Raw genomic sequence first — 26,358 nt, 5'->3', positions numbered from 1 at the left:
AAAAACCTGATTGAAGGTTGTTCAACAAGTTGGAGACATGGGTGGGGGTGGTCGGGACTCGGGTATCAATCAATTAGGAGAGTTTTAATTTAAAGGATTATATTATAAAATAATATATTTTATAATATTCAACTTGTAAGATGTATGAGATCAGCAAGATTTTCAATAAAATGATGTTTGTAAACTATCATTCGAAAAACAAAATATTTTATAATATTTTAATTTATATTTTATTTGCAGAATATACGTGGACCACAAAACTCTAATGAAATAAGTGTTTCATAGAGTTGACTCCACAAATAATATTATATAAATACCAGTAAATTAGTGTATCGCATACAAAATACAGAACTGAAGAGATTATAAAAAACATTACAAGAGTTAACACTCTTGAAAGTGTATTAAGTTAAAGAATCATATTATTTATATTTCATATGACACAATTACGATATTCTTGGAAATGTTCATACAGTATAAAATGAAAAAGAAAAAGAAAAAGCTGAAGCAAAAGAGAAACTTTTTTTGTAAACTTCCCCTTATAAATTTCTTCTCAAAAACGGGATGAACTCTCACTTTTAAATTTCTTCTCAAAATTTTCTCTTTTTTTTCTGCAATCTTCAATTTTTCAATTTTCCCAATAATTTTTTCTGAAAATGGGATTAGCACTTCAAAGAAGCTTTTTACAAAAAAAAAAATTTCTCTTCTTTTCTTTAACAAAAAACTTAAAACAGAATGACGAAATATAAATATCGTTGACAACTAATTATAACTTGAGAGATTATTGGTTTCTACTTCATAATTTTGAGGCTAATATTGATTTTGATCTGATCATTCCCTGTAAATATATGATCAATAATCTATAATTTAAATTTAATAGGGTTAACAAGTTTTTTAATTCGAATAATGATATAGAAATAAGCCAAGGATGTAGTCTAAATCTTACAAAAACTTTAAAGGCATGTATATTCGTCTTGCAATGTCTAAAACTTCACAATTTCATGAGTTCTATCATGAAGCTAAACTTTTGTTGAATGTGGCATGTAATTAGCGAAAATTCAAGGAAAAATGAAAATGCAGTACAGTAGATAAGATAATGAATATTACATAACCTGCGTTTTGCAGCAGTGCAAATTAAAGAAAACTGCTTGACTATGGGTATTCATTTATCCATAAAAGGGGCCTAATAATATTTATCAAGTTACACAGAACTATTAGTTGCAAGAACTTGATCATGATACATAATAAAGTTATTATTACAATTAAAGGACCACATATTTAAAACTTCATAGCCGGGGAAACATCGTTCTGACCTTAAAGCACAATGGATCATTGACAGTCTCATGCCATCTTGGGAGCTGGAATGGTTTCATTAGGTGATACTGTAACCGAACGCAACAACTCCAAGGAGCAAACAAGACCCAAAAAATGAGAAAGGATGGTATTCGCTGATGCCTGTCAAAAGTCAAGAAATAACAAAGTCAAACAATGTCCAACGAGAAAATGTGCAAAAAGGTTTGCTCTAGATTAATTAAGGTCCTTGCAGTATAGTTAAACATATGATTCGACTCTATGAAAAAACTTGATTTACCAAACAAGAATATAAGTGCTAATAAAAAGATAAATGCACACATTGTTCATGACCCGATTGCTATAAATGTAACTGATAATTGTGAAAAATGCTTGCTCGGGAAGAGTCTTGGTGATGGTGATGGTGATGGTAATGTCGATAACAACTATGTCCACGAAGGTGGAAGACCTTAATTGGGATGACAAATGCATTGTTTTATGGAGCCAAAGAACCACTTTATCATCTTGTACAAGACACATCCACCTAAAAGCAAATCATGGAGCTTATGACATGCCACATTCAACAATATTGAAATTTTCAATATTCATTATCCTATCTACTGTACTGAATTTTCATTTTTCCTTGAATTTTCGCTGTAACTCCAATTTGTGAACCAACAAAAAAACCTGGATTACTAGTTCTGCCTAGAAAATGATAATGAGTTGGTGCAAAACCTTTTAAATGTGCTTGTTGAAGGAGAGAGGCTTTGTTTCATTAAATAGATAATTAAAACAGTCATATAGCATTGACGTTCAAAAGAAAGAGTCAAGAATATATAGATGCATACCTGAACCAAGAAAACATCCAATGCCAGAACAGGACTGCTTCCTGGGGAGACACCCTGATAAAATGGATTGCTTGAGGTAGTCAGGGCCTTGGCGACCAAAAATCCTACTGTCGCTTGCATACCAAGAACAGCCGCCCCCATACCAAGAAGGTTCAGCACAATTCCATTTTTCAAGCTATTAACCACATCGGCACGAGGAGGAGCCTGAAAGCATTAATACTTAGCTTAGCAGAATGGAACTTCTGTTTTTTCCATCTAGTGGTAAAATAAACTGACCATTCTATCTGAATTTAAGGATCAAATATTCCCCTAGATACAGCCACAACCACAAAAAATGTACAAAATCTGCCTACAGAAAACAAATCGCATCCTTATGACCTGTGTCAACTAGGTACATTACTACCAAAAAGAGATAAATATATACCCAACAATATAAAATAAATTAAAATTCTTACAATTTAATATATCTCACCTTTATATTGAAACCATAAACCTCAGTATAACTTGATTGTTCGTTGGTCAGTATGTAACTATTATAGTATAATGCATCATAAATTGTTGAAGGACAACATGAATCTGGTATATGATGCAAATAAGGTTCTATAAATAGACTTATAGCACGGTATCCTATACTAGCAAGCTTGCTAACTTAGGTTCTATCTTCCAAAATGAACAGTTAAAGGGCCTATAGTACCCGTAATAACTTATCAACTCTGGAAGGAAACGGCAAAGGGAACTAGGGTTCCATATGTAGCATGACATTTGACATTGTTTAAACACTTTAGACATTTTAAACTTTTTATATGGTCAACTTCAGCAAATTAATAATTACTGAATGTCTCCTCTTCTGAGCAATATAACGAATATTAATAAACGCTTTAGACATTCTAAACTTTGTATGGTCAACTTAAAGATACTTAGCAAATTAAAAATTACTGATTGTACCCTCTTCTCAACATTATACTAATATTAATAATAGTACTAGTGGAAAAACAAAAATCAATGTTTATGTTTATTTAATTTTTAAATCATTAGCCTACACGTCAATTTGCTATTGGCAAGTGCGTAATATTGGCACTTATCAGTTCAAAAACCAGCTAAAATAAGCAGAAAACTTATATACATGAGATTGGCGAGATAAAAGTAAAACTCTAGCAATCTTCTATTTTGTCTGTAAAAGATAAATCACCTTTACAGGGTTATTGGCAGTTCTCTTGAGCTTATCAGCAAGACGTATATATCCGAAGGACCAGAATACTGATATGAATCCAGCAGCAATACCACCAGCAGTGGCATAAAATGTAGCAGGTGAAGTAACCTTTCCGGTAACAACTATGGAAAATGAAAGGATCACAGCCGCTACAATCGTACACACCAACTGCCCCCAAAATCCAAAACTGCCCAATCTCTTTAGATACCTTGATGTATTCTCTAACCTTTTCGCAACCTGCATCATTATCATCATGCTAACATCTTGAACTCATCCAAAAACTTTTAAAAAAATAATCTGAGCACAACACGGGATTATAACAACAAAATGTGTTACAATGACTACTAAATTCCGAATTTATTACAAAATGGAGTACGACATTGCTGATACACTATATAAACCACTTCATTTAAACCTGCGAAAACCCAACTCGGGATGCTTTCAAATTCAATTACATATGTGGGATAGAAACCTAAGTACCTAAATAGCATATAAACATCACAGAAATAACAAATTTTGATTGAGCAACACCAAACCCCTAATCAGAAATAACAATGTGATCTTTACAATGCAAAACACGAGAAAGAGAGGGAGAGGGGGAGGGAGGGAGGGAGGGAGGGAGGGAGGGAGGGAGAGAGAGAGAGAGAGAGAGAGAGAGAGAGCATAAAAATAGGGAGATTTTACCTGGGCAAGTTTTAACTTTTCAGTGTCATCACTAGGAGTGTAATTGGTTGAAATGGGGGCAGAAGCAAGAATCTTGGTAGTGTGAATAATAGGAGTTAAAGATTGAATCTTTTTGAGTGGAGAAGAAAAGGGTAGGGGTGAATTAAAGGAAACATATTGTCTAGGAGAAGATGATAAAGAAAGATGAGTCGCCGAGATTTTGGCCGGAGAAAGGGAAAGGAGGCCGCCGGAACGAGTCGGCGGCAAGAGAATAGATTGCATAGCTATTAAAGATTGACTATGTTGGTTCAAATATCTAGAGGCGAAGAACACGAACAAGATTTCTGAGTAGGTTAGTGTACTAAAGGAAACACAAATATCGACAAGCTTGGAATTTTGTTTGTGTTTTAGCCGACTACTATTTCACAATTTTTCTTTGCATAATCGGTGCTTCAAAAAGACACTGTTATCTTTTCGCATCTTCATCGCCGATTAATATCTAATCTGTCGCTCGTGGAACTAATTAAATACCCGGTTATTTAATTAATGATCTAATTAATCTCCGATTAATTCTATTAATCATTAATTAATTCTTGTTCCATGTCTTCACCGATTAAGTTTAATTCTCGCTTTTTACAACACTGTTTTCACATAAAACGTGTGAAACCAAGTCCGGTAACGCAGTCCCAGGCTCGATTTCAATTAAAAAAGTTATGATAGTTCGATTCTAGGGAAAAAAAGAATGTGATATGACGGTCCATGAAAGAATTGGTAACCACCTTCCTGGCATTTTTACCTGTCAAGGCAAGTAGTCTCAACCGAAATATACAACTCCGTGATGAGACATTACTACAAAAACTGAGACCCGTGATGAAACCTTTGTAAGAATTACTATGCATTGAACTTAGATACTCTCAGTTTTGTGTTCATTATGTGCTTGTGCACTAATGGTGATATCAAAATTCCATATCAAAAAAATTGATTGCTCGTTAGTTATCGGCATTTTGGTTGCTGTTGTTATTGACAAAACGTTAGAACCCAGGTTGTAATGTTTCATCACAATGCCAATGTGTTTGCTCTCACAATTCTCTACCATTTAAGAAAAATGTTTTCCTGTAAACAAAGGTTTCCTCTATGGAACAAAGGCCAAAAAAGTAGTTTCACAGTATTACTTACATTTAGTCATGTCGACTCATTACAAGCCCCTGAAGGGTTGTGGAAGATCTTGATCATTTGCTACAAAAACATATTATTGAGCATTGCTCGTAATTAACTACAATGCCAGCATTGCTGAAAACTGCCTGAGAACTACTTACGATCTAAATATAGTCCCATTTTCCAGAAGGCAACTTTTTATATCTTGTCGAGACTTTCAGTATATGGTTGAAGGTATACAGTGCTCCGTACAATCTCCTGATTCCTACCAACTTGATTACTACCTTCTACGTAGAAGCAATCAGTCGTATGAACATTATTCCTCAATTCACAGCCATGATGCTTAACATCTGAGCAGTATTCTGACTATGATCCCGGAAGGAAAGGGATTTGAGCTACTGTGGGGAGGGAGACTTGAAGATTATGAACCGCTATATATGAAGCAATTCCAGCAGCATAGCCAGCAAAAGCAAAACCACTCACCTGTAATAGGGATCAGATCAAAATTCTGATTTGATAAAAAACTTAAACTGAAGCAACTGGGACTACCTTCCGCAAGTACCAAAAGAAATCAATTTTTTCCAGTCCCATGAATGCAACTCCTGCAGCTGAACCAATAACTAGCATGGAACCACCTGTACCGGCACAAAATGCAACCAACTGCCAGAACTCAGAATCTTGGGTGTACGATGTTAGGTCATACATTCCCATGGTTGCTGCAACCAGAGGAACATTGTCTATAATTGCTGACACAACTCCAATTGCACTTGCAATTAGCTCAGGATTAGGAATATGGGCATCAAGGTAATTTGCCAATTCGCGAAGAATTCCAGCTGCCTCTAGGCTACAAAACCAAAATTCAGATGTTAAGTGTTCAGTATTTTGAAGGAATTTATATCTTAAGCAAAACAGCGGGACCACACAACATTTTGTTAATAACTCATAACACTGACACATTATGTATCAGTAGAAACCTTTAACCAATCATTTGTATTGAATCCAATGAGAATATATTAAATCATTAATCTGCAATGTCAAAAACATGATTCAGAAAGTCCAAGCATCAAGAATTACTTGCATAAATAGAATAAGCTTCTTGTAAAATGTGTTCAGCCCATAAACTATATAATATTCATGTCTTGAACTTAAAACTAGTAATTGGTCATGGGTGACACTAGGGAATGATATCTACACTGCCAAGTAATGTGAAGTATAGATACTTCTGAAAGTTTTATTTTGCAAGACCTACAACCCTGTAGAGATATAGCCATACCTGCTGACCGATAGAAGTATTCCCAGGAAAAAGAGAATTCCTTGGGTGTCAATTCGTGACAAAGCCTGTGGCACTTTCAAGCGTTGTCTTTCAGAGTCACCATAATGAATAGCATCAGTAAGGATCCAAAGAACTCCTAGTCCAAGCAGCATGCCCATGTATGGTGGTAGACCAGTTAAAGCTTTGAACACCGGAACAAATACCAGAGCCCCAAGCCCAACAGAGAAAACAAGTTGTCCACGAGGAGCCATCTGTTCAGAAGCTAAAACATTTGAAGAATCCTTCCCATTCCCATTGACGTCACTGAAAGGCCAGTAAAGATACTTGCATTTTCTTAATAATTCATCAATTAATATAAAACATTAACACAGACCCGCCCATAGTTGTAATTACAAGAACAGTACCTAGTGAAGGACAATAGAGTTAGGGGCACAGCCAGGGAAACCACTGAAGGAATAAACAAGTCCTGTAAGAAAACAAATATACAGTCACAATATTTTCCTAAAAACACCATGAATCTCATAAGATGAGAAATATCAATGTTTCCAAGACCTAAAGATGCATTTAAGAACTGGAACCTCCATATGGGAAGACCATACTTTACATTTGTTCTAAGCGAGGATTCTTAGTCATATTTCAGAATGATAATATGATCTGGTTGGTTTGGTAAACTACAAATATAAGTTTATTAGATGTCTAAGGATATTCATAAATTCGGTTTCATGCACATTAACTTACATATTTGACCTTCAGCACTAAATACAAGTCATTAACTTAACGTTGTTCGTCAAAATGTCCAGATACAATGTCAAACTTAACTGAGTAAGGAAATCCGGGAAAAGAAACGCTTTACTACATGAAGTCATGTGGAGTTATTTATTGGACTTTCTACCATCCCCTACACAATTATGACTTCTGCATCATAAATTTGTACTGGAAAAAAGAACCTCTGTCGCATAGTTAAGAAATACGATGAAATTACTTTCATAGTCGGCAGCGTGGATATTTGACCGTGTATCCAAAGCATAGTAGTTGTAACATCACCAATGGGAGTCCATGCTCCACCAGAATTTGCTGCTATCACCACAACGGCACCTAGTAACCTGGGGATCAAATTCTTAAGGCAATAAGAAAGATTCAGTAAAAACAACATTTGAGAAGGAAATAATTTCGTGAAAATTACAGTGCCTATTAGATCAGCAGCCTGAAAGCTGAGATGCAATTAATAAAGAACAAGCTAGCATTCTTTTGAAGTGGCTTACGAATCTAAGACAACAACTTATCAAGGATGACCTAGCATCTCTTGATTTTATTCCAGTAACATCCAGTGGCTTCTATTGATAAGGTGAGTTAATTAAACATGCTCAGTACATAGGCATGTGATTTCACACAGAATGATGGACTTTCGTCATATAAAATGCATATAACATTGATAATATGATTGATTTTAAAACTTGAAACATACTTTCTGAAATCTGATGCAGGAACCAGTTTCCTCAATAATGACACCATGACAATTGTGGAGGTGAGATTGTCAAGGACCGAACTTAGGAAAAAGGTCACGAAACCAACCTGCAATTAAGTTTTACAACAAATATAATAAAAAAACGAAGTAAAAAAAAATAGATGGCAATGTCACGGGCATAAACAATTTTGAAATAGAACAAAAGATGTATCATATGCAATGTTCTAAGAGGTAGGAACTGGAATTAGTAAGTTTTTAATTTTCGTTTTTTCAAATATATTAATTTTGACCGACATATATAGATTTCCAACCACTTCAACCAATTAATCCCTGTCTCAACGGGTTTATTATCTAGTTGGTCACTGAAGTGGACCCAATGTATCAAGTTAGTCACTGAACTGAAAACGATATCAAGATGTATCAAGATGGTCACTAAAGTCACCATAAATATTAAACAAGTACCTCGAAATATGAGTTCAAGTAGTAAAAATATTATTTATAGAGTTTTACACATTTTTTTTAAATGTCACCACAACCAACTAAAAAGTTATGACTTTTAGTATTTATGATAATATATTTAGATTTTATCAAGTTTATTTATTATTTATTTTTAATTATATATTTATTTTTTTGTTTTAATTAAAAATAAATAATAAATAAACTTGATAAAATCTAAATATCTATACTATACTATAATAAACCAACATGGGTATAATTTGTAGTCGTACAAATTTTTGGTTTGGTCATGTTCTTTTTGGTTTAGTACTTTTTTTATACAACTAAAAGTCTACAACATATGTAGGTCTATTACTCTTCTTATATTAAATAATTTCAAATACTAAAAACACTCATCATGTATAACAAGACAAAAACTTTATCATTATCATCTTAATTATAATTAGTTAAAAAAAATGAAACTACTATTAATAACATATCTTAATACTAAAAACACTTATAAATAGATGTTCCAATTATACTAACTAAAATACTATGATAATTTTAAATTTTAACTTATAAATAATAAATTATGAATTATATAGTCGCCCGTGCTTGGCACGGGTTAAAGGCTAGTATTATTATAAAACTAGAAGTCATATCCTTTTACTTGATTATGGTGACATTCAAAAATAATGTGTAAAACTTTTTAAATAATATTTTTACTACTTGAACTCATATTTTGAAGTACTTGTTTGATATTTATGGTGACTTCAGTGACCAACCTGATACCATTTTCAGTTCAGTGACCAACTTGATACATTACGCCCACTTCAGTGACCAACTAGATAATTAACCCCTGTCTCAACCAATGTTTGACCCAATTTTTTTTTTAAAAAGACCATTATATGACCCGATTTCCGCTTAATCAAAGTGGAATCCGTCCTACCGATTAATCGGATCAATTGCCAATTTTTATAGCACTAACATATTTTGTCAATATCAACTAGTGAGATGAGAACAGTGTAACAGTTGCAAACCCAACGAATCAAATATAAACACTTACCACCCACAGGAGAGTTCGTGGTTTACGAGTAGTAATATTATCAGTGACCAGCTTGAATCCTTGATGAGCATCAACTATTTCCACAATGGTCATTGCACCAAGCAAGAAGAATACTATTTCACTGACTTCTCCAGATGCATGGCTCAATTCTGTAACAGCTATATCAGTCGAAGGTGCCTGCATTAAAATGACAGAGTACCGTTGTTATGTAAAATTACAGACTGAAAATTAATATTAAAAACAATATCTACATATGCATAAATAGCCTGCAGGATAATAACCAGCGGATCAAATCTATTGCAGCCAAGGCTACAGAACGCGGACAATTGCTACAACCATGCTTAAATATAGTACTAATGAGCATACTTTGACAACATATAAGAAGAAATTATAGTCTTACTCCAATGCTTCGTATAACCCATAAACCAACGGCCATCAGTAATCCCACTCCACTTTTGTTAAAAGCAAGAGATTCTTCAAATATAATGCCTGCATACCCTATTCCAAATAGTGATGCCATGGCGAGATCCTGAATAATAGTCGCTATCAGAATGCTTAAAGTTCTTGGTAGAGTAATCACTATGTAAGCCACAGAAGAGAGTTTCACATAAAACAGTGCAGGTGCCTAGATGAATACCTGGTTTTCCGCCACCCAAGAATGGTTGATTGCTAATGCTCCAGTTCCTGTTGCTGCAAAAATTGCAAGAGCTTTCAGGAAATCAGTTTTTGGTTGGTATGTAGCTTCGAATTCTTGTGAGCTTGTTTCATCTACAGAACAGAGAGGATCACAGTTTTGAGATGATGGCGGATCCTGTTTCATGCTAAAGGTCAGTTCAATATGAATTTGGTCAAACTTTCACAATCACACATATAAGTGCACATGCCATTTCTTTCTATGACATTGCCTGCTTATTAATTCACTATTACTACATCATTTCAAAGTTACAGGTGACGAAGAAATTCAAGCAATTAATTTCAGAAGCACTTGGATGACTATCCAAGAAAGTATCTTCATATAGAACTTTACTACAAGCGACAAGCTATAACTACAATTCAGAATATCAAACTCATAGAGCAGGGTCTGGAGAGAAAAAGATATATTAGACATTACCCCTACTTCCTAGGAGTAGAAAGCATAGTATAAAATACTTGTATCTTCATATACTTTGTAATTTTCTCAGGTTCAAGGGAAGAGTCGTTGATCAACTAGCAGTAAAGGTATACTGTCAGCAGCTCAACTACACGAACACTTGAACAGTGTTGTACATTTTCCTTTTCTTGGTTACAATCAGTTACATAAATCTTAATAAACACACTTGCCTCCACACCTTCACCGAAGTCCAGGGAATTCGATATCACAAAGTTGTCCTCAAAACGTATATCAGTAAGCTTACCAATCACAATCATCAATCCTTAAACTCGAACATAGCTGCCCTAATTCTCACTTCATCCCAACAACCTCTTTCATTTCTATTAATCTCAATAATGTTTCTGCTAAAAAAAAGGTACACAAGTCCTACCAAATTCGACACGAATACGAATTTGCAAACCATGTGATACAAGCTACTAGTGACCATTTTGTATGCAATCATAAACATATAACAACTTTGGATTCAACAGATGAAAATCATTATCAAACAAGTCCTTTTAGAGATGATTAGAACCTGAAACTGATTGGTGGAACTGGGTTCAGACTCTTTCTTAGCAGCAGAAGATACAAAAGAAAATGGGCCTTTATCATCTGGCCTGCCCACAAGTCCATTTCTTTGAAAAAATGCTAATCTGGGCTGCTGAAAATCAAGTCTTTCTCGAGTTGGGGAATGAAATGAAAGCTTCTTGATTAGTGGGTGTGCTGCTGCTGGGGCCAAGTGGCGGTTTCGAATTGGTGTAAAAGTAGTACTAGTAGTTGTGATCATCATTTGCAAGGATGAAGAAACTAACTGAGATCTTTCAAGATTATGATTAGGAAGGCGCCGAATTGTTTAACAATGGCAGCTCCGCCGGTGAAGAGATATTTTTCGTTTTTTTTCCTTTCCTAAATTTGGAGAAGGTCAAGCTAAAATATATAAAATAATAATTTAAAAACATATATATATATAAATAATTTTGAGCATTTATATTAATTGGTTTCTGAAAATATTGTAACTATGCCAAATTATAGTAAATAAAATAATATATTATATAAATTAGATGGTACGAAATTTGTTAAATATTCTTGTCCTGCATTTCTATTAATGTAATATTAATAATTTGTCCCTCGTATTTGAGATATATCTACGTGTTATTTTGTCGTGCACATTTATGATAAATCTAAGGGCAGGATATATTAATTAACTACTTTCCTAAAAAAAACTGAAAAGATCATAATGCTGCATAACTCATGCACATCTTTGTTGGATAAGGAAAGAAGTTATACTCTATTAAAATAAAAACTATTAAATTTAAAGTGTTCAATAAATTAGAGGCGTTGGATTAGAATAGAATGAAAGGATATGATGTAGTATTTTTTGTCTCCAAATTATATGGTCTCATTTGAACTTTCCTCTATAAAGTGGGTTGAGTTCCAGGGAGACCTCTCTTATCAAGAAACTGAATATCAACAGTTAATCATACTAGTATTCTATTAATAACTCCAGGGGCACGCTAGTCAATTACGAAGTGCACAATCCTGATGAAAATTATATAGATACGAGTCATATACGTGTTTCTAAGGAAAGCTGTAGATTATTTTGATGTTGCGCGTCAATCATGGGATTCTCTAATTTTTTAAGCTTTAAAAGATTTCATATCTATGATATCTAACTCAAAACCAATATTGGAACTGCGGAAGAAAGTTGCAAAGAGTCCTAATGTCTAAGTCGATTGAAGCTAATATGGATGATGGAAGGTTTGTTCTTACTTTTGATCTCTTTGAATCACAATTTATATACGATTTTGCTTACAAAACACTGTAAAGAAACCTGTTTCTTTTGTTTTTGTATGTTTTTGTCCAAGCATGAGAGGTCGATTGTTAGGTTTAAACCTTGTATGCTTGTTGATGTTTTGTCATCACTGTGTGGTTAATGGGATCTATATACTCATCGTGTTAATTTTCTTGGCTCAAGTTTCTTTTTTTCTATATATTTTTTAATTATCTGACTTGGAGTGGTTTTTTATATGGCTTCATGGCTTGTTCCTTTATTTGTCAAAAAGTATTGCTAAGAAATTTTGGCATGGAAATTATGTTAGAATTATTATCGATTTGAAATGTTGTGGTTGAGATTTTATCTCTTTTTTTATATAAAAAAAAAGAAAAAAGGGAAATGAATTGTGATGGAATAATTTGAAAGTAATTGTCAAAATGGACGATGGTATTTTTGATAAATTTTCAAACACTCAGAAAAGATAGCATGAACATAAATGTGGCATAATATTTTGCATAAAAAGTATTAGAGAAATTTCTAGTAAAAATCAGAATAGATAATATAAAAAATATGGTTTATTAACGAGAGACCATTTAGTTGTGTAATTGGGATCTAGTTTGATGTCCAATATTTTTTGAAAATTGAGAAGGTTCAAATTATATTGAGTGGAGCAAGAAAATAAGAAATAAATTGTTTATGTACAATTGAAAATTTATTTTTAAAATAAACGCTGTTGTTTGAGAAAATTTTTGTGACTCTTAAAATAGAGAGAAGAAAAGATAAGAAAATTGGGACAAGTGTCCGAAATCATATTAACAAGATAATTTTGAATTTGTCAATGAAAAAATATCGAGTTTTTATTTGAACAGTGCTCAGAATATAGAGCACGTGAATGAATAATTATTTTTATCGCTCAAAATGGAGAGCATGAAAATTGAAATTTACTTAATGTATATTAGAGAAACGTGTATTTTTTTTACTACATGTTGAACAGGATTGATCAAGAATAATGAATCGGATATGAATATTGATAACGAATCACTTTATTGAATATAAAATGTTTAAGAATCCAATTGAGTGGATGGACAACTATTAGGTCAATAATAGTGAAATATGTTTTTTTTGGAGTGAGGGAATGAACGGTTCTCACGCATTGAAGTTACTCTGATAAGTTATTTTTGAAAATCAAGAAATTGAAGTGATTTATTTATGGAATTGAGATAAAAGTGGGAGTTGTGTGATCCACTATAATATGGAATTGAGATGAAGAAAGCATGTTCAATCACAATCTCCACCCCATATTTGTTTTTATATTTTCTTTTACAGGTCTTTAATTCCTTCATGGACTAATAAGAAACACACCAAACTTTTGGAGCGATATATAAATAAATTTGGTGAAACCAAGCTTTTTAAGATATGTGTTAAGCCGTATAGACCATGTCCGAAGAGATGTCTAATTGGAAGATATCCCAGCCACTAGAAACAACAGTAGATATCATTGTACGATAGTTATTGATTTAACAACGGGGCTAAATGTTTCGATATAGTCAGACTCATATTCTTGAGTGAAGCCTTTTACGATTAATCGGGCCTTATAACTTTCAATAAACCCGTCTGCATGTCTTTTGATTTTATAGAGCCACCAATTACCAACTACACTGCCATGTAATGGTGGCGGAACTAAGGTCCAAGTATTATTTTTATAAAGGGTATCAATTTCATTTTGCATAGCTTGTTGTCACTTGTGTTACTCCGACCTGTAACTTTCGGCTATCGTACCCGTGTTGACCCGACATGACATGGGACCCGACGCGTGATATGGTGCGGATTCGCTATAGCGAAAACCGACTTAACGTTTGTTGTCGCCGAAAAAATTACCGATCATGTTTCGAAATTTCTTTATCCTCGTATGATTGTCTTAACTTCGAAGGTTCGTTTCAGGTATTGATTGATGGTTTTGAGAAGAAAATGTAGAAAGGTGGAAAAAAAGTCAGATGTAGAAGATGAATAAGGTGAATTAAGAAGATGATGCAGCTCAATAGACGTGTAGAGTACAACTGTCTGATATTATAAACTTAGTGGTTGAGTGTATAAAATAAAGTATATGATTGAAAGTTAAAGTTAAACTAGGAGTCATGTGTAATTCTATTCTTTAAAAGAAACATTTTTTTATTTACTAATTATTAAAAATAACATTTCAATTTAAAATATTAGTCATAAGTTTAAGTGAATTTTTTTAACAATTTCAAATGAATAGTTTTCTAATTATTTTTATGATTTTATGTTTTAAATAAAAATGTCTGATTTTTATTCAAAATAAAAATTAAAAAAATAAATTATATAACTATACTTTTATATTCATGTTAAACTACGTAACGAACCTTTTCTGCAGAGAGTATAAAAATGGATGGGACGAAGGGAGAATGACATAATTTCAAATCTAAACATTAAGTTTAGTACCCTCATTTGACTTGTATATTTTCTAAGTATAGTAAAATTTTAATTAAAATAATTGTGACAGATTTTCTTGTCTAATTATTTCTGAACTCTACATGATCATTTTTATTGTACTTAATTTTCATTATAATCCTTATTTTGGAAGATTTTCATCAAAGAATTATTAAATTTATAAGTAATTTTTTCTGGGTCCAAACTGTTGTGAGAGGAATTGATACAACACCTCCAGAACTATATTGCACAATTATAGGGATATTCGTTACAACTACGTAAAATACGGCTAGCTTTTAGGGGCTACCGTTACCATAAACTAAAAAAAAAACAAATGTGTTTAGGGGCTGAGCTTGCAAAAAACCAAACAACGAGGCCGGAATTATGAAATTTCGTCCTGTAATTGCCCGGAAATGTACGTCACAAAGGTTACACGTGCCACTCTTTAGAGTGTAGAACTTGTGAGTAAATGAATCTGAATCCGTCCCTTTGCAAGGTGCCTACATACCCTATTTATAGGGATCAAGCCCATGTAGTTCTCGATTTAGGACTCTGAAGAGATAAGCTCTTATCCCCTCTAGTTTAGGATAAAACAACTTCCTCTTGTAGTTATCTAGCGGCATCCCACTCCGTAGGTCACTTGAAGCCTTCATCTTGCATGCATATCCGAATATTAATGAATTATCTCCACCGATTATAATTATCTCCATAATGCACGTATTTATCCCCTAATTCGTAGATAAATAATAGCTGATATACTCCCAATATACTTCCAATTCGTCCTCCTATAAACAAGGAAGAAGAGTCCTGCTTGGAGTCTGCCTGCCGTTCTGTCCAGGCGGCGGAAGCCCTGCCAGCGGCATCCCCTAACTGCAGCCCCGTAGCTGCAAGCCAGAATGCACTTAGCCGTAACCCCTAGCAGAGGTAACCCCTAAAGCGCTCTCAGGTGCAACCCCATCCTGATGGCAGCCTTCATTAAGCTTCCAGTGCAAGTCCGTATACCCTCATGTATGCCTTCAATAGTTCGCCCAGGCATGGTGAAGCCCAATATCATTTACCAAATAACTCCAGTAATCCTAAACAAAGCCCAAATATATGATGGGCAATAAAATAAGCCCAGGGAGATTTTATGGCACAACACAAACGATATCAATTTAAAGGTTTTCTTTAGTATTTTGCTAAAAATAAATAAAGTCTAGTGCTGAAATGAAATACATATATATGACATGAACATTTAGTGTTCGTGTAAAATGAAAGTACACATATATTGTATATCGAGCATGAGTTTCCGATATCAAGAGACAAAGGAAGAAAAGTATACAAAATAAATAAATAGTTTGTAAATTACTGAAATAAGATTTGTGATACAAAAAACACCAAAATACATCGAACGATAATATAGCATATTAAGTGTTAGGTCTCGATAGATGGTTTAATTAAGCTAGAAGGGGGGTTGAATAGCTTAATCGCCAATTAATTTATGTCGTTTTAAAAAGTCTTCACCCCTTCTTTAGAACTTGTATCGAGAGTATTGGCAGTTACGTGCGGAAGTGTAAGAAAAGAAAAGGAATATATCACACGAGCGATTTTATCCTGGTTCGCGGTGGCTAACTTAACCCTTGGAGTCCACTCACCCCTAGTCTAGTCCCCGAGCTCCTCCCCGGACTCGATATTTTCTCTACTATAAAGACACTCCTTTACAGTAGGCGGAGAAGCTTTTACAAATATATATCTTGGAGCGTAACTCTTCGTTACCTCCTCACTATAAATGTAAATTACAAGACTCGTCTTGGAACGTAACTACCTTGTTACTTCCTCAAAGTCGTTGCACCTCCAGTGGTCTTTGTACTTCTAAACCTTTCGCCGGTCTTGGATCTTAGGTATTAGGTCTTGGGTCTTTCCTCTTCTTCACGGTGCGATGACTATTAACTCCCCGTCAATACGTCAAAAACTTGGTTCTTAGAACGAAAAGTACCTCACTTCACTTCACCTCACTGCAAAAGTTAGAATACAATATCCACAAACAAATATATCCTTGTTTTATAAAAGGTTTGGTTCCGCAAGTTTTAGTCCACTTTTAACCACGTTGAAATTTGTCGATTATAACGTTTTAGTTTGGAGCTTAAGTCGCTGGTTCAATTTTAACAAATTATATCGCGCGGAGAAATATAAGTTGTTGATTTTAATAAAATCGAGTGATGAGTGAGTTTTGAAAACGATGGAGTCGAAGTCGAGCACAAGTTATATCACACACACACACTCACATGAACGGAATCGAACCAAGTAGCTTGTTCGGTTAGTACCCCACGATACCGATAATGCCCAAACGGGGTTTTTCACCAAAACAAGTAAAATCACACCCAACACACACGTTCAGAAATTAAACACGTAAACCACGTATCTTATCTTAATGATATCCCCACCAAGCACAGGGCTGAAAAATGGGTGTCTCACTAAAACAAGAAGGGTATGGGAGTGATGGGAATGAGAGCACAAATTATGAGTTAGTGAGCAAGTAAGGTTAGTGCACAAAATTCCCGATAATAACGAGTGGCCAACTCGACTATTTTGAAATCAAGAGAGCTTAAGATGAAGAGAAATTTGTTTAAAAAACCCTTTGAAAATGGTCGGTTAAGGCACGAATAATCGAAGCTAAAATAAACCACTTACACGATTAATGCACGAAAGATCGCCGGAGAAAATTCGTCGGAGGTTCGATACGATTTTAAACACACGAACGAATTTGGGCAGCCCTTCGGGAGGTCGAAAAGAGTGGTTTATGAAAATGCTAAGATGAGTGAGGCTTGGTTGGGTGGAACGAAGCTTCGGGGTTTAAAACCTTGTATATATCGGAATATATGAAGAATCGAAGGTTTTAAAGATAAACTTTGGGAGAGTGTTTCTTCTCTAAAATCTCAGAATATATTTGGCTATTAGCTTGAGAGAAATGAATGGGGGGAGAGTGGTATTTATAGGCAAGATTGGGTGGGTTAAATGTGAAAAAGTAGAAGTAAAAATGCAAATGGTAATTAACCACACCTTGGACACCACTCAACTTTGTCCCCTTGTCTCCGACACCTAAAAAGGTGTTCTTGACCAGCATCTTGGACTAAAAATTCTGTGCAATTAATGCACTAAAAGACAGACACGCTTTACGAGATACCGATAAAATCCGTTACAATAAAAACTCGATATTTCGAACATGCTAAATAAATTCCGAAACAAATATGATAAATCTTAGAATATTAGAAAATGGCATTCTGGAAATTTTGGTAATTTTTGGTCAACCCTACCTTGGTCAAACGTTCAGCCAGTGATCGGGTCGGCAGACAGAAAACGCTCCGAAATGAAAGTTCTCGGAAAATTACAAAATTTAACCATGCACTAATAATAATATATAATTGGTTAATCTCAAGTTTCAAGTCATTTTGGCAAGTGGAAGTATTTTATTTGGATTTAAAACGATAAATCAGTTTTTCGGGCTTCAAATAAAATACGATAATTCTTTTGAAATTATCAGAGAGGGATTATGGCCAAAATTAAAACATGAATATATACTTAAAATATATTCCCATAAAGATAAAATACTTTTTAGGGACGGTAATAATCCTAAGGTATTTAAGCCGATTTTCTAAGATAAAAGTCGTTTTATGAAAAACAGAAACACTTCGTCTTTTGGAAAACTGAGAAGGATAATTGATGAAGGTTTTGATACCAAAATATTTAGAAAAATATTGTTCATTATGAATCATGATTTTGATACGTTGAAAGAACTTTATAAGTATTGCGAATATTTTTCTCCGAAAAATATTGAATTTGAGAGACCATGAGAAAATATTCCAGAAGAGGTATAAAACTGATATTAATATTTTTGGAGACAAATATTAATATAGAGACAATAAATCCTTCCTTGGATAAAATGATCTTGAGGAATGAAGGATTTAATAATTTTTGAAAGATTTAATATAATTTATTCCGAGAGATAATAAAATGTTTAAATATGGAATAAATTACTTTAAATATAAATTTTGTAAATAATGTAACATGAGTACTCTAAAGAATACCAAATCTTAATAGTCCTTTCTCGAGATTCATGTAATTTAATGTTGCAGTAGCAAGAAAGAGATAATCGTATACTCACGATATGCCTCAGCGCCACTAATGCGTAATCATAAAAATTCCTTTAAAATAAATGTATTTTGATGTGAAGGAATATTTAGCGATTAAAATTACTTGCCAAGAATAACTTTTCACTTTTAATTAATCAAATAAATTAATGACCTGTTTGGTAGAATTACTAGGTGAATTTAATTTTAATGATTATCACAAATACCGAAACAAATATATAAATAATTATATATCGAAGATATCCTTTCATTAAGATTTGTGATAGGAAAAGGATTGTACACGCCATGAAAAATAAATACGATCATGAATAGTTTAAAATTAATTAAACAAGTTATCAGCATTAACACTTATTTTAATCAAAAATATCATTTTATGAGAAAATCGAAAGAGCTATTTAACACTATCAATTTTTGGAAAAAAAATTAATTATCACGATAGATGATTTATTAAATGTTAATAATATTATCGACTTGGGACTAAAATCTTTTGATCAATTTAGAGCAATATACTGTAAATAACACATTTGTAAGATATCTCACAAAAAGTAAGATAAAATATTATTGTCTTTTATTTTCAACTCATATAAAAATACTTATGTTTAAGAGTTCAACTATGTCAACTATTACACACATGAATTAGTAAATAAAATTTAAAAATCAGGCGGATTATTCAACAATAAAAAATCACAAATTAAATAAAAAATGTACACTCATATATACAAGTAATATAACATTTGGGTGACTCTTACAATTACAGAGGTAAATAAAATGCCATGCCTCTTTAGTTTTTGCTGGACCCAAGTAATTCTTCTATATCTTTGGATCTTATTTCACTCGACTGTGTGCAACTCCATACAACAAACACAATCAATTATTAGTTTTTAAACAAAGAATGGCTACTAAAAGGCTTTTGAATCTTGCAAGGATGAGAAACCTTTGTAGCAATTGGTGGTAGAGGCAACATAAAGTGGAGATGTAAATACTGCAACAAGATAGTAACGGGTTCCTACTCGAAGGTCAAGGTGCATCTTTTAAAAATCTATAACACGGGTGTTGAACCTTGTAAAGGAATATCAGATGATGTATTCTGTCAACTTGAAGCAGAGCACATGAATGCGCAACAAAAGAATTGGTACATGGCATATTCGGAGGGGGTAGTCTGATTTAGTACAACCCAAGAGATAAATAGGATCTTTAGAACGCGCTTTCAATATTGCTGATAGAGAAGAGGTTGATATAGGGTCTGATTTAGTACAACCCAAGAGAAGAATGAGATCTTTAGAACGTGCTTTCAATATTGCTGATAGAGAAGAGGTTGATAAAGACTATGCCATGATGTTTTAGACTGGTGGTATCTCTTTCAATTTTGTAAGAAATCCGTTCTTTAGACGCTATTCTACAAAATTAACAAATAGTAATTTTGCAGGTTATACTCCAACCTACAACAGACTTCGCACGTCACTTTTATCACAACAAAAGCAGCATGTAAACAGACTCCTCCTACCTATAAAGGACACTTGGATCACTATAATGGTAGCCTCTATTTCTAGTCTAATGTTTTAACAGCAATTGATATTAGTTATAATACGAAAGATGCTAAATATATAACGAAGGTATTCACAGAGGTTGTGGAAGAAATCAGAAAAATGTTGTCCAAATAGTCACATATAATGGCTCATATTTTAAAGCAGTAGGTGGGTTAATTGAAAATAAGTATCCTCGTATGTTTTGGACTCCTTGCGTGGTTCACTCTTTTAAATTGGCAATTAAGTCATTTGTGATCCTAATGAGAAGTATGTTGATTACGCTTAATGTGAATGGATACTAAAGCTCATGATACTAATTATTTTATACAAAACCATTCCTTGTCAAGAACAACATGTACTCGATACTCTGATGTGAAGTTACTTAAGGTTGCGAAAACTAGGTTTGCATTTAATATAGTATTGCTGAGAAGAATTAGAGGTGTAAAAGAGGCTTTGGAAAAAACTTTCATGGACCCTGATTGGAAGAAAATTAGAGGCAGTTTAAGGAATGTTACTGAGTTAAAATCAAGAGAGTGAGCGATACTTGGTGTGATAAAATTAATTATTTTTTGAACTTTACGGAGCCTATAATGAGGTTCGTGAGGGTTGCTGATTCAGATGCATGTGTTTTACATTTAGTTTATGAGATGTGGGATGCGATCATAGAAGAATTAAAGATTTGTAATTTTTATCAAGAAAATGAAGATTTGTTAACTGGACAATCAGCTTTTTTTTAATGTTATTCAAAAGGTAATTGAGGACAGATGAAACAAAAGCAATACACCTCTCCATTGCTTAGCGCACTCACTTAATCCCAAAGATTATAGTCAACAATGGCTTTGGGGATGTGCTCATGGTGTTCGCCGGGTAACACCAAATGAAGATGAAGAAATATCACTAAACAGAGATATATGTTTTCGAAAGATTTTGATAACTCGGAAGATCTTAAAAAAGTGAAAAAATAATATGGTGATTTTGCTTCTGAACTTGACTACTATGGGCCCCATGTTATGAAATCACGAGATGATGAAGATTCGTTGTCATGGTGGCCTATTTAAGGCTCGTTTATGCCACTGTTGCGGGGACTAGCTTTTAGGTTACTTTCACAACCTGCCTCGTCTTCTTGTTGTGAGCGTATCTGGAGCACATATGGTAGCATTCTAAATGTGAAAAGAAATAGAGTGACCATGCAAAGAACAGAGGATTTGGTTTACGCGCACAACAATGTTTGAATGGTCTCAAGAAAACGTACAAAAATACTTCTGGTCCTTGTAAATTTTGGGACATTGGTAAGCTATATATTTGTTTGTTAAGTTTTTAATGAATTTCAGTTGTTTGGCCATTGATTTATTTTTTGATTTACAGGATGGGACACTATTGATGGTGATAGTATTCTAGAGATTGCTGATTTATCGTTGAATGATCCTCCAACCCAAGCAGTGACTTTTGATGTTGAAAGCTAAAGACCTGAATAATTGTAAAGACTGAAGAGTCAAGAGATTGTTTGAAGACTCTAATTGTTTGAGTTCTATTAAGTATTAACTATTAAGTTTATCATGTTTAGATTCTGAATTCTGTGTTTCATTGTAGTGAACTATTGTTAAAACTTTACTAGAACTTTAATATTTTTAAGTTTGGGTTTGTTGAGATTTTTCATGAATGGAAAAATATTATAAAAATTAATTTCGTTTAGGCTAAGTCCCATACCGTGTTCAAAATTTGGACAGTGTCCTCATGTCCTAGATTTTTAAAAATGTCGATTCCGACACTCGAATACGTGTCGTGTCGGACACTCCGTACCTGAGTCTAAACAACTTAGGGATATCATACTATCAGAGACCTAACTACGACAGATGATGACGGTTCCATGCATGTTGTTGTCATGGACTAAAGTATAATAAAATCACACATGAGCAACTAGACGTTGTTGTAAAGCACCAACAATATCATTATATTTCGCTCATAGTTTCCAAAAATTTAGAGCATTAATCTCATCATCAGTAATAATATGACCGGCCATGGTTAGTGAATCTGCTAAACCTTTGGCTTGATAGAGAAATTTGAAGACGAGTATCACAGAGTGTGCAGATTTTAAACCATCAATAAGGGGATCAAGAGTTTGTAAGTAAGAGAGTAGCCATGATAATATAATCAGGTGTTTTTGGAACCATCTTGTATAATCAGGATTAAGTAAGACAACAGATATAACAGAATTACTATTGTAGGAGGAGGGGCTACGTCTAAACCATTTATGATATTCCCTCCGTCCTCTCTAATTCTTTACCCTTTTCTTTTTGAGCTGTCCCACCCAATTCTCTACATTACCCAAAATGGCAAAGTTATATTATTGTAAAATTCATTTGTCTATCCCACAAATTGTTTTATTATATCTTAACCTCTCTTTTTGTTAATTAATCACGCACTTTAATTAAACACATATGTTGATTAAACACGCACTTTACACTATCTCTAGTAGCTCGTCTTTCCCTTCGTCCATTTTTCATGAACCCTGAAATACATATGTCCCCATCTGTATCTTTTACCTTCAATTAAAATTGTTTAATGGAATCACAACTCATACAAGACACATCCCCAGTATTAGATGATGATTCTGAAATAGTTTCTTCCCCATCTTTGCAAGCCCCAACTGTAAATCTACATACATAAATAATCGAAGATTATCCGGATAGATATGAAGTGGTTGAGGACACGCCGGAAAAGGTTAGGAAGCACATATTACAACAAAAAACAAGCGAACTAAGGGTGAAGAGATTGAAGTTCAATGACCCAACCGATTTATTGAAGATTTTTCAATTGAGATTCGGTATATCGTCATTTGCCTCTTACAAAGAAACATTGAATGTTACGGTGGAATTACAAGAAATGCTAATAGTTTTGATGTTAAGGCATTGCCACATATTTGGAATAAATGGAGTAGAACAAAGACTGGTGTATCAGTTGATGACAAGAAATCTTGCTTTTCTTATTAATTCTAGGGATATGGAGACTACGGTCTATCTGTTTGAGAGAATGCCTAAATCGAACACTTTTGTTTGGAATGTTTTGATTAGGGGGTTAACTGATAATGGATTAAGCAGAGAGGGATATCTTGACAAAGATCGATCATCCCTTCATTGTCTAGCTCAGATACTCGTTCCAGGTAATTTTTCGTGCACACAAAATGAAACATAAATGTCTTCACTAATTTTTAAACTAGTCTTTCATTGGCTAAAATTGAATTATTAGCATAAGTCTATTTATCTGTACGTAGTACTCCCTCCATCCCATAATAAACGTCCTCTTTTTTTTTCAAGGTTTTTTCACGTATTTCCAAGCTTATAAAAAACATAATATTATTTTTTCGTGTTTTTTGTTTTGTATAAAAATAGGAAGTTCAAATTTTAATACAAAATAAAAAATATGAGAAAATAATGTCTACAATTATGTTTTCTATAAGCTTGGAAATGCGTAAAAAAAATTGAAAAAAAAAGTGGACGTTTATCATGGGACAAAGGGAGTATGTAGTTTACTCAACTTTGTGTTTTTGTTTGTTGCAATGTTAGATTCGCCTTTTCGGGAACTCAAATCTAGGACTTCACTTATTATGCAATTGTGATAGCCCCGGAATCTAAAATCCGAATAGGTCTCTTTTTAATAATAAGTTAAAATATTGTGATAGCCCCAGACTGGTGGAGTGTTGGTATTTTGTTGTTTGAAATGCTCACTGGGAACATTATTATATTGCAGAAATGAAAGTAAAGGAAGCAAGACTTCGGGTACATCTTATATACCAAAAGCTGATCATGTTCATTGTATAACATATTTGTACAAAATATTTTAGGACACATCAAAAGCTTTTTACATTACATCAAAACCATGTTTCATTCCTCTACTGGTTCATGTATAACTGCATTTTGTGTTGCTGGTTCTTATATAGCTGCATTTTGTGTTCCATTTAGAATGCTCTGCACCAAGTCTCTAGAGATAGTAATTTGAGTCAGAAGTGGTCCCAAACTCTCAATATTTTTCTTCCTAATATAAGGGATTTTGTAGTTATTATTCCCATCATTTTTCAGTACCTCCGTTATACCAGGGCCGGCGCAACCCTTAGGCTAGTTAGGCACCGCCTAAGGCCCCTTAGGTTACAAGACCCCAAAATTTAAAACATTTATATTTTTATCTAATTTCTTTTTAAGTTTTATGAGTTTTTAAATAAATTATGCCTATTTTTTCAGGGAAAAAATAATTTTATTTAATAAACATAAAAATAAATTTGCTACGTATTTCACGTATTAATTTTTTGTAACATTCTTCTTGAATTATCTAGTTATAAGATATTTAACATAGATTACTTATAAGTGGTATGTACTACTCATTTCTTTGATTATATAACGACTAATATATAATTTTTTTTTTCATTATACTTATATTTATAGATATAAAGACTAAAAAAATAGTATTTAATATTACCGAACTCTAAATTAAAATTGTTTATAAAAAATTGAAACATAGAATTTAATATTTATAATATGTTATGTTTTATTATAAATATGTTCGATAATATAATTAATATGTGTTCATAAATTAATATCTTTTAATCAAATTATTATTATAAATTTAAAGTAAGAATATTTTTAAATAACATGCATGCGTTACTAAAACAGGAATATTCATCACTTGTATACAAACGTTTCATTTATATTTTATAAGTACAAATTTGTATATATTTAAATAATTACATATATATAATTTACGCACGTTATTTAACTTAATAATTCAAAAAATTGTTATAAGAATATATCTAATTTAAGAATTTATACAAACATATATCCCAAAAATATAAAAATTTATATTTAAAAATAAATTTTAGAGGCCTCAAATTTAAATTTTGCTTAAGGCCTCCGGAACCTTAGAGCCGGCCATGCGTCATACAATTCATTAAAGATAGCCATACATAGTTTAGTGCTGCATGTGTGACCTATTTATAAGGTCTCACGATTGTATCAACTAATTGTCAAGCTGTTTTTGGTGCCTTCTCATGCTGCAACCCTTGTATTATTCTAAAAAAACCAATATCATTGATGCTTGAATCCGACTGTTAGGGGGCTGATTTGCCAAAGAAATATGGAACTCATCTGATCCAGCAACTTTGATACAATCTTGGTCATCATCCTTTATATGTTACCTTGCATTATCTTGTTGAATGATTATAAGTTTGTTGAAATGACTTGGCCATTTAGCTTTAATAGCGGGAATGATCTTTTCTATCAAACACTGTTTAATAACCAACTTATTAATACTTTCGATGGGCTTAACTTCCATAACACCCTTGAGCTCTATTCTTACATGATCTCATTGCTGGTTCACTAATAGTAAAAGGAAATATTCCTATTTTTCATCAAATACACATACTCCATCTTCATTATATCGAGGCCTGGCTACTGCACTCATAAACATAATGTTTGTTATGAATCGTTTTGACTTACATGTTCGATGTGGTTCCGGTTCATGTGGTAGGAGGTAGTATTTCTCACTTTGCCTTGTCATATAGAACCATTTCTCGTCTATGTGAACTACAAGAAACATGTCTACGTGTGTGGGATTTGTGTGTAGGGTAGAGTTCTCAATATGGTTTGGCACAAATTTAACTCTTGCTTCCATATTTGATACAGTTAAAATGGTTTAGGTGTACATGAATGAGATCTAATTTTTTCTCTTTGAACATGTCTGTTCACGGTGGATTTACTTGCATATAATTGATATGCCAATGTCCTAATATTAGTTCTGAGGTGAAGGGGAATTTGTCTTAGCTTTTTAAAGTCCAAAGCCTATCTTGTCTTTCCACCCTTGTATTTTCTGTCCACATCAGGAAGGACACCATCTTTGTTTGCTTTAAAGACACTTTTCCATATCTGAGATATTGTTGTTCTACTAACACCATAATCAGAGCCT

The 26,358-nt window shown here is 33.3% G+C and overlaps 2 protein-coding genes across 2 annotated transcripts; both read right to left on the bottom strand.

Annotated features, from left to right (window-relative positions):
* Positions 1 to 1,060: 1,060 nt before the first annotated feature.
* LOC108207518 (protein TIC 21, chloroplastic) lies at positions 1,061 to 4,521 on the bottom strand. The gene is made up of 4 exons (XM_017377960.2): positions 4,030 to 4,521; positions 3,325 to 3,582; positions 2,136 to 2,339; positions 1,061 to 1,452 (listed from the first exon to the last, which is right to left on the bottom strand). The coding sequence occupies exons 1-4, from the start codon at positions 4,288 to 4,290 to the stop codon at positions 1,339 to 1,341; spliced, it is 837 nt and encodes a 278-aa protein (XP_017233449.1). The 5' UTR covers positions 4,291 to 4,521; the 3' UTR covers positions 1,061 to 1,338.
* A 595-nt stretch (positions 4,522 to 5,116) lies between these two features.
* On the bottom strand, positions 5,117 to 11,469 carry LOC108205374 (sodium/proton antiporter 2). Its single transcript, XM_017375316.2, has 10 exons — positions 11,067 to 11,469; positions 10,040 to 10,213; positions 9,803 to 9,931; positions 9,403 to 9,579; positions 7,902 to 8,008; positions 7,419 to 7,539; positions 6,841 to 6,902; positions 6,437 to 6,739; positions 5,713 to 6,007; positions 5,117 to 5,646 (listed from the first exon to the last, which is right to left on the bottom strand). Exons 1-10 carry the CDS (start codon positions 11,319 to 11,321, stop codon positions 5,530 to 5,532), a joined length of 1,740 nt encoding a protein of 579 aa, XP_017230805.1. The 5' UTR covers positions 11,322 to 11,469; the 3' UTR covers positions 5,117 to 5,529.
* Between the last annotated feature and the right edge of the window lie 14,889 nt (positions 11,470 to 26,358).

Source organism: Daucus carota, chromosome 1 (genome assembly GCF_001625215.2).
Source record: "Daucus carota subsp. sativus chromosome 1, DH1 v3.0, whole genome shotgun sequence".
In the NCBI taxonomy this organism is placed as follows: Eukaryota; Viridiplantae; Streptophyta; class Magnoliopsida; order Apiales; family Apiaceae; genus Daucus; species Daucus carota.
Note: the sequence above shows the minus strand (reverse complement) of the source record. Positions and strands in the feature narration are given on the sequence as shown.

What these genes read in the sequence shown, in the direction of transcription:
- LOC108207518 (XM_017377960.2), bottom strand. Translation starts at nt 4,290, where the DNA reads ATGCAATCTATTCTCTTGCCGCCGACTCGTTCCGGCGGCCTCCTTTCC. An exon ending in AAAAGTTAAAACTTGCCCAG is followed by an intron (nt 3,583 to 4,029) that starts GTAAAATCTCCC and finishes ATAATGATGCAG; the next exon opens with GTTGCGAAAAGGTTAGAGAA. An exon ending in TGGATGTTTTCTTGGTTCAG is followed by an intron (nt 1,453 to 2,135) that starts GTATGCATCTAT and finishes GACTTTTGACAG; the next exon opens with GCATCAGCGAATACCATCCT.
- LOC108205374 (XM_017375316.2), bottom strand. Translation starts at nt 11,321, where the DNA reads ATGATGATCACAACTACTAGTACTACTTTTACACCAATTCGAAACCGC. An exon ending in GTTCCACCAATCAGTTTCAG is followed by an intron (nt 10,214 to 11,066) that starts GTTCTAATCATC and finishes AGCATGAAACAG; the next exon opens with GATCCGCCATCATCTCAAAA. An exon ending in CCTGCATCAGATTTCAGAAA is followed by an intron (nt 7,540 to 7,901) that starts GTATGTTTCAAG and finishes TTTGATCCCCAG; the next exon opens with GTTACTAGGTGCCGTTGTGG.